Source organism: Punica granatum, chromosome 5 (genome assembly GCF_007655135.1).
Source record: "Punica granatum isolate Tunisia-2019 chromosome 5, ASM765513v2, whole genome shotgun sequence".
Taxonomy (NCBI): Eukaryota; Viridiplantae; Streptophyta; class Magnoliopsida; order Myrtales; family Lythraceae; genus Punica; species Punica granatum.
The window spans coordinates 26,867,385-26,875,813 of NC_045131.1; the positions used below are offsets into that span (position 1 = coordinate 26,867,385).

Here is an 8,429-nt window from a genome sequence, read left to right on the forward strand (position 1 = left end):
CAACATACTTCAATAATATTCCGGGAACTTCAGTAGAATCAATCGGATAATATAATATGGTAAAGCGAAACAGACATGATTCAGGGCATATTTTGAATTGAGATAATTTTCTTCTTAAGAGAACGACTTTTTTGTTATTTTCACTTCTTTGCTTGGAGGGCTTTCACGTGCCATTGAGGCATATTTTGTTATGGTAACATTGTCATTGAGCTTATAAATGATTGGGGTAATGTTTATAAAAGAAACTCGAGTTTATTGTGTTTATCTGATGTGAGAGAATAAATCCTAAGCAATTCTCAAAAACAATTTTTGGCTTATTAAATAATTTTATATTCGGAATTTTCTTTCTTTATTTGTAGTAAATAAAAGATAGTTTCTGCTTCCAGCAATTACTTAATGACTAATATTTACAGATGAGACTTTCAAGTCTGTGTAGAAATTATTTGTCACGCATACAGAAGCTGGTACAGGAGGTCTTATACGGTTATACTATTCGGGACACCTCTACCGGTAACCCCGGGCTGCGACGTTGGTAATAGCAGCTGATATGGTGAGATCCCGGCGCCACATCTGTTTTTGAGGCTTGGATCAGAGTTCCTCTTCTCGATCTCCTTCTCAATTGCTTTTATCTCTGTCGAGAACTTGAAGAAGGCTTCGACTATCTCAGGGTCGGCGGACCAGGCTGACAGATCTCTCCTCTCCCCAACGTACTCCTCATCCGGCGAGTGTGCTGAGATGATATCAATCACGGCCATGAACTTAGTCGCTTGAAATAGACTCGGCAATGCTGATGTGAAGTAACCTTGTGGGTCCGCCATGAAAATGGGATAATCGGGATCGGTCTCATCAGGCAAGAGCCGCCGCATTAGTGGTGGACGGCTTGGGACATATCCCCCATAAGGGTACTGCCCGAAGTTCAGGGCTGCGTGCTGCGCGGATGAGATCCAGATGAGGGTGGACAAAATGGAGCTAAGATCACTTGGGGTTAAGAGCTTGGGCCACCAGCTCGCGTGCCGGAGATCAGCATGGCCTACATTGACTGACTCAGCGTACCAAGCTTGGAGCTCAGTATCCGACCAGATCGTGCTCGAATTAGGATAGTAGTAGTTCACGTAAGTTTGAACCAGTCTCTCAATTGCTGACCATATGAGAAGTCCATCACTAGCATAAGGGTAGTCTTCAATTACCAGCTTCACCCCATGGGGCTTGCTTTCATCTGCCACTGCCATTCCCCTGTGGGAATTGATAAAATGAAATCCAGGACGGCATCGGTAATAATTTTTTATCCCCGTATCATACCAACATCAAATTCTCAAATTGTGATGATTTCTTAGCAACGCAGAAATGGCATGTTCAAAAGTATAATGATCACAAGAAAATTAATGATTCGATTGAGTTAAGGTGTTTACCTTCTGATGAGGTCGGAAGGGAGGCCCTCGAAGTCGAAGCGCCACCAATCTCGGTAGGCAGCGCAGCTCATGAGCATACAGTAGTGACCAGGTGTGAAGTCTGTCTCAATGATGCCGCCGGCGTTGATGAGGGTCTCTCGGGCCATGGCATTGATCTTGAGGGTATACCTCATGTGAGGCTCCAAGAGCTTGAAGATGGGATGCATTCTGCTCATCTGCCTGTGGGCCGCTATTATGAACGGTTCCATGCACGCGTGGGTTCTCAACCTATCAACACGGTCTGTTCGAAGTTAATGCTGATTAAAGCCTCTTGGTCAAATTTCAATGAGCTAGTTACAAAATTATGTGGTCCTGGAACTATATAGATGATGTATAGAATCGTGATATCGTGCCCTCGAAAGTGAGTTGAGATGTCAACTTGTTGGACCCGTTACACGTGCCATGGAGTGAATAATAGACGGACAATATTATGAGTACATACCAATGATGAACAAGTTGATGGACTCCAGCGTCGTTGGAGCAAACATGGGCTTTGCCCATTTGCCAGAGCCAATTGGAGGTCGCATCGACCGGAGGGCTGAGAACCCGATTTGACGGAATATTCCCACCCGATGGTGGCAGGCTAAGCTCGATTGCAATTGGCTTAAGTGTCCCTGCGGATGTTAGAAAGAAGATTGCGCGGGTCGCATATGCCTTTCGGCCCTCGAGAGCATTTATCTGATTGAGGAATGGAAGGTATATGTCATGGTAGTCCAAGATGAACAATTTCTTTTCCTCTATTGCCTGCATATTAAAACCCAATTTCTTAATAATCACATATAACCAGTAAAGAGTTTCTTATGATCCCTCTTACGTTAAATGATTTTAACTTCTTCAACTGCTAAACAGAAGAAAACAGATAAACGGTATCAACTTCGCCCGATTAACTACTACTTCTCCTCAGAAATCATTTCATTTTACTGTGTATTACCTTCTGTAGGGACATGCCATCAAGATGACCAATAATATGTTCCTCTTTTAGAGCTGATTGCAGGGGATATATGGAAGGATCGAGCTTGCTCTTGGGAGGAAATTCCTGTGTAAAAAGAATTCCCAAAAAAAATATTAGGTGTTAAATTTTCATTGTAGAATGAATATTAGATGATAATTCTGAGATTTAAATATGGAAATGAAAGCACTAATTTATGTAGTGATTTGTTAATTGATTTTCGTAATTACCCTGAGGCATTCGATGCTCAGTGTGTTTATTCCTGCAAGTACTTGGCGCCCAAAATCATCATCTCTGAGGCAACAACCGTTGTCCCCTGTTTCCATTGATGTTGTTCCCCAAATATTGTCAGCAAATCATACTTAATTTTTTTGGATAAGTAAATCATTGTTAATTTTAACTAATTCGTAGGTACATCTTTTATGTAACATAGTACAAGATTGCTTTCAGGCCATCGTGCAAAATCAGTCCTTATTCCATCAGGATTGTGACCGAAATTTGAGTTAAATTAAAGGCTTTTCTTTTCTATTTTTTTATAATTTGACAAAGTCCAATGGTAATAACGTTTTCACTTTTCAAGACGAGTCAACTTGTCATAAAAACATAAATCTGGTAGACTGATGTTGAAATGCAAGTTTATTCGGTAAAATCAATAAAAACTCAAGCCTACCGAATTAAAAATTGAATAATTTATTATTATTATTATCCCAATTTAAAGGGAATGATTGACATTTTTAGCTCTTGCAATTTAGGAAAATGGAGAACTAACTTATTTCTTATAACCTCACTTTTTGGTGTAATATTGATATTTAGAAATTGGGGTAAATTTCGACGACGTCCCCTATAATTTGTGAAATGACCAACGATACCCCTCCTTTTGAAAATTAGCCACATGCCACCCCTCCTTTCTCCGACGTGGCACCAAAAGAACATTCACTTTACCACATGGATCTCATGTTATGAAACTGCACAAACCGACCCATTACTTGATTTTTTTATTCAAATCAAATCTGACCCGATTTAAGGAAAAAAAATAGAAATCAACGGAAAGAGGGGTGGTGTATTGCTAATTTTGAAAGAAGGGGGTTTTGCCGGCAATTTTATAAACTATAGGGGTATCGTCAAAATTTACCATAGAAATTATAATAAGAAGAAAATGTTTATTTTTTTTTCCTAAGATATCAACAGAATTATATGTTGATCCTCAATTTTGCTTCAAATAATATCATTATTCATAAAAATATGCGTAAAATTATTTTTGAAACATTCATTCATTGTCCTTAGAAACTTACTATTATATGGTTTGGTTCCATGTTTTGATTTGATGGACCCTCCACCATTTCTATTTTGAAACTCGGTTTTCACTGCCTTGGTTATGTTTACTAGTGTTCTATCTTGTTTGATGCACAGGTTTTGTATACTAAAGCAATTATTAAATAAAAAAAGTTAGTCATGGAAAAGTTAACGGAAGTTACAAGTTGCTTAAATGAAGCTATTTTGAAAGTATACATTTAATTTTTAACAATTTTGAATTTTGGCTATATTAAGAGAGTAATGTTCCGACTTCTTCTTGAAATTAATCCTTTTATTTAACATAATGATACTTGAAATTCATAATTTCATATGTTAAATTTATATTCTATGTGTAAGGTGATATCTCATACAGTTATTTGCATGTGGCAATTATATATGCTCAGTCAATTATTCTAACATGGAAATTATTTCGTACCTATCTTTCGTATTTATTAATTTTCTCATATAATATTATTTCAATAATAATATTTAGCTTAATATTTGCAGTTAATAACCATTCAAATTCATTTATTTCTCCATGTATTATTTTCAATAATTGCTTTAGGAGCAATTCTGCATTTACTAATCACATTTTCATATATCATAGTAAATATTACCATATAACTAGCCTTTTTCTAGTCGTGAGTTGTACAGGTTCTTTTTTAGACATCTCTATGTAAATTCTTATTGGAATTATTACATTTTGAGGTACCAATTTGCTTCATGAAAATAATTTCATTTATTAATTGTAATTTTCAAATAATAATCTTCAATATCTTTTGTTAAAATTAAAGTGAGTTAATTATTACAATAATGGATCAAATGATAATAATAATATTTAAGTTAATCATTAGTATAGATGTGTCATTTACATTAATTGAGTTTAGTAATGACGATAGAAATTTGTTTTGTCTTCTCTCTTAACAAGTGTTTTGCCCTTCTTTATTTTTTATTTTTCTTTTTATTTTGTTAATGACATTAACTACATAGTGATATGTTATAAATTTGTTCTTTTATTATGGACCACAATGGTTTTGAAAATTCTATATACGATCAACTAAATTTTTTTGTGGTGTTTATATCCTTTGCATTGTACATGTTCTTTTTAGCATTCTAATAAGAATTAGAATTTTTAGAAAACATATTTGCTTCTTAACAGAATATAATATTTTTAATGATGAATTTTAACTTTTATACCATAATAAATTAAATAAATTAGATTAATTTTGAATAATTCAATAAATATGCAACTAGCGTCTCTGAATTAGCCCGCAACTTTATATTTATTTAATCATTTATATATTAGGCAGATCTATTATATATATATATATATATATATAAACTCAATTACACATTTTTTAAATATAAAATTTTATGAAATTTATTTCAAAGACTTAATTTTTGTTAAGTTAATATAGTACAATGATTTAAATCTTAGAATAGAATTTAGGTTAATAGTTTTATCTTTTTAAAAAATTAATAATTTTGTCCCTTTAATGATAGATCATTTATTACAAAGGGAGTGAATTTTACTATATGGGTAAATTAAAATAATATTATTCAAAATTATAATTTTCATACGTTAACTATGTTTATGTATAAATAATTGTTTGACTTATAAGCGTCGCATATTTGTCAACGAATAGTATAATTAATATAATATATATAGTGATTTCATTGCATAATAATTAGTTCAGACATATTAATTTTATTATGTACTTGATTTAAAATAGTGTTGTATGAATTTCATACATCCATTCTCATCAAAGTTTTTATTTTTTTTATATTACTATAAATCCGTACAGTTATTGACATTTAAGGATTATGTATGCTCATTTAAATACTTTCTTTTCGGTAGAATCCACCTTTAAATACTTTAAAATGGAAATTATTTTTTTGTCAATCTTTCATGTTTATTTATAGACTGGGAATATTATTTCAATAATAACTTTCAGAGCAACTCGCAATTGTCAAATTTAACTATATATGTAATAGAGAGATTGAGATTCATCAAAAACAATATATAATATATTAGGGATAGTAGGGTAATTTTATAAAAAAATTTTGTAGGAAATGGATGGTTTTTTAGGGTAATAAACAACTAAGTTTTATATTTTACAATAAACTCGAATGTAAGTAATTTCTCTTGCAATTATAACTTATAGCACAAGAAATACCCCTATATATTAGTAAAAGAAGATAGTCATATATGGCTAATTTCTCGCTGAATTACTGAAAGCAGATCGACTCTATGATGCTCACCAGAAATGATTTTTGGAGGTTCAAACTTGACAATCTCTTCTGCCAAGCCTTGAATTTTGCATAAAACTCTTGCAATTGGAAGCTTCTCTATGATTCTGTTCTTTTGTGACTCCGGTTGCACGAGAGACCTCTCTCGGTAGAGACCATTAACATCCGAAAACCCCTTCAGAACATCGCTTTCAGTTGAAAGCCGAGCGACCAGAGATGGCACGATGTTTCGGAGGATGCCCTTTAGCTTGTCTCTATTGACTGCTTCTCTCTTCGAATCTGCAAGGGTTTCATCTCTGGGCACATAAATTGGGGTCTTATCATGATCTTCTACTCGTGACTCCGCTCTCTCGTCTGCGGTACATGAAACATTTGATGTTCAAAATGGGACTTTGTAGTAATAGGCCTATATTTTTATATGTAGAATTTTAGTATGAAATTTGAACTATTGTGCTTGTCATGTAGTTTAACACATTAAATTGGTCATATATTAATGATGACAGAAAGCCCGGTAGCTATCATTTGTTCTTGGGTGAATTGCAACCAAGATCAATTAAATCACCTGTGTTAGCCGCAGGGCGACCCGTACGACACCGTCTGGGATGAGGGTTCTCTTCACCACCAAGAGTCGGCCTTACTAAATCTAGACCTTTATCGGGGTCTCCTATGTCATTGTATACATCATAGTCGTATATCCTATCCGACATCAGTCTCACCCCTTCACCGTCGCCTCTCAGTTGTCTCAATTCTTCCTCCCTTAGCTCTTTCAGTCCTTCCGGGGTCTCATTAGGCAAATATACCTACAACGTTGAACCACATATACGTATATAATGTTGGTCAGTTATTGTGTATAGATCATGATGATTAATCGATCGATCGATTGATGTACCTTGTTGCAGAAGAAGATTCTTTTCTCATTGTTAACCTTGTCGGGCCGAACCCAGGAGTTGCAGACAAAGTCAGCAATGCCTTCAATGTTGATGTTCTCTAGAAACAGCTCTTTGTCTCCTTTATTGGTCACCAGAAGGGCTCCCGGGATCCCGAAATTAGATTCCACAGCAAACTCAACGTCATGGTTTATCGTTCTTCGGTTACCACCATGTGCCATAATGTTGCCGTTCGGCTTCAACGGCAATGTTGCTTCCTTGCTCAACTTCGGCTTCATCGTCCCTTCAAGTAAAGAAAGTTAATGAAAGCAAATGGATGTCATGATAGTATTATCTTAAACATATATAAAGCACTATGATCATGTTGAAATAATTAGAAAAGCTAAAACTAATTAAGTTTAATTACTGATTGAGGCCATGTCCAGTGGTTCCTTAAGCATTTTGAATTGTACCGCAACGACCCTTCATAGCCCGCTATAGCATTATCATGTCATGCCAGGGCAGCCCGACCTGGTTTGCCAGTTCTACGAAACAATTATATATAGAAAGAAAATTGATGCTTGAGATTTTAAGGGGAATTTCCATACTCATTTAGAAATCCTCATAGAGGCCATATGGGTAGTATCACTATTAGAATTGAATCCAGAACTTCTAGATTACTAGGTCGGGGTATGTAGGCCACTACGCTACGAGAAGTTATTAAGTGATCGTACCTCACCACCTGGCATGAGAAAATACCAATTAAATTGCATGAAATAAATGAATTGGTGCTAATTACTCGGATAATTACTATAATTATTTTTCATTTAACAATTTTTATTGATTTTTCCTCACCACGTCAATGTGAAGTAGGATCATCAATGCTGCAACCTCTTTCTCGCATAATTGAAATATTTAATAGTAGAAACTAAACATGAGAATTATTCTGATATTGAATAACCATAATCAATGCATGCATGAACTTACTTGGATCAAATGTATTGCTGACAAGCTGCAGAGAAACAAAGCCGTGAGAAGGATTTGCATTGAAAGCTTCGAAGGCCGCAAGCATGACTTCCCTCAAGCAATCCCTTTTGCTATTCGTAATAGCAACCACGGCTTTTAACTTGATCAGCTCCACTCCTACAAGCTCTTCCATTGAATCAGCTCTCTGATCGAATAAGTCCTTCGGGACATCAATCGCTTCCTTGGCGTAGTTTAATGTGGTAGCCTTTCTCGGAAGATGCACTCGGTCTCTTCTCCTCCATAAGTTAGCCGAAGAAATAAACTTGACGTTTGGGTGCTTTTGAATAGAGAACTTAATAGGAAGCGCTTTTGGAAAGGCTGTCAATGAGTCACTACTTACTCTAATTGCCATATTGAATGAACTAATATTAGGCAAATTACTTCTTAATTTCGACTGGGTTCGGCTTTGTAATTGGCTTCACCTATATATAGATGGGGGAAGGAGATAGAGATCTAGTGCATGTTAACTAAGCAAAAAGTTAAAAAATAATAATAAATAGAAAGAAACGAAATCAAACAATATCAATTAGTTCAAGTAATTTGGCGCCAATTCCACTTAGACGGGGTTTCGAATTTGAGTATTGTGAATGTAGAGAA

General features: G+C 35.1%; 1 protein-coding gene across 1 annotated transcript; it reads right to left on the minus strand.

The window, feature by feature from the left end:
- Window positions 1–314: 314 nt before the first annotated feature.
- Window positions 315–8,208, minus strand: LOC116207074 (linoleate 13S-lipoxygenase 3-1, chloroplastic-like). The gene is made up of 9 exons (XM_031539933.1): window positions 7,794–8,208; window positions 6,830–7,110; window positions 6,503–6,740; window positions 5,953–6,294; window positions 2,628–2,713; window positions 2,380–2,484; window positions 1,891–2,192; window positions 1,410–1,676; window positions 315–1,233 (listed from the first exon to the last, which is right to left on the minus strand). Exons 1-9 carry the CDS (start codon window positions 8,182–8,184, stop codon window positions 477–479), a joined length of 2,769 nt encoding a protein of 922 aa, XP_031395793.1. The 5' UTR covers window positions 8,185–8,208; the 3' UTR covers window positions 315–476.
- Window positions 8,209–8,429: the final 221 nt, after the last annotated feature.

Bases quoted from the DNA above. Each gene is read 5' to 3' on its own strand.
- LOC116207074 (XM_031539933.1), bottom strand. From the start codon at position 8,184: ATGGCAATTAGAGTAAGTAGTGACTCATTGACAGCCTTTCCAAAAGCG. The intron at 6,295-6,502 runs GTGATTTAATTG...CATGTACCGCAG, and splicing joins TCGCCCTGCGGCTAACACAG to ACGAGAGAGCGGAGTCACGA. The intron at 2,714-5,952 runs GTGAGCATCATA...CAATGGAAACAG, and splicing joins ACCTCCAAAAATCATTTCTG to GGGACAACGGTTGTTGCCTC.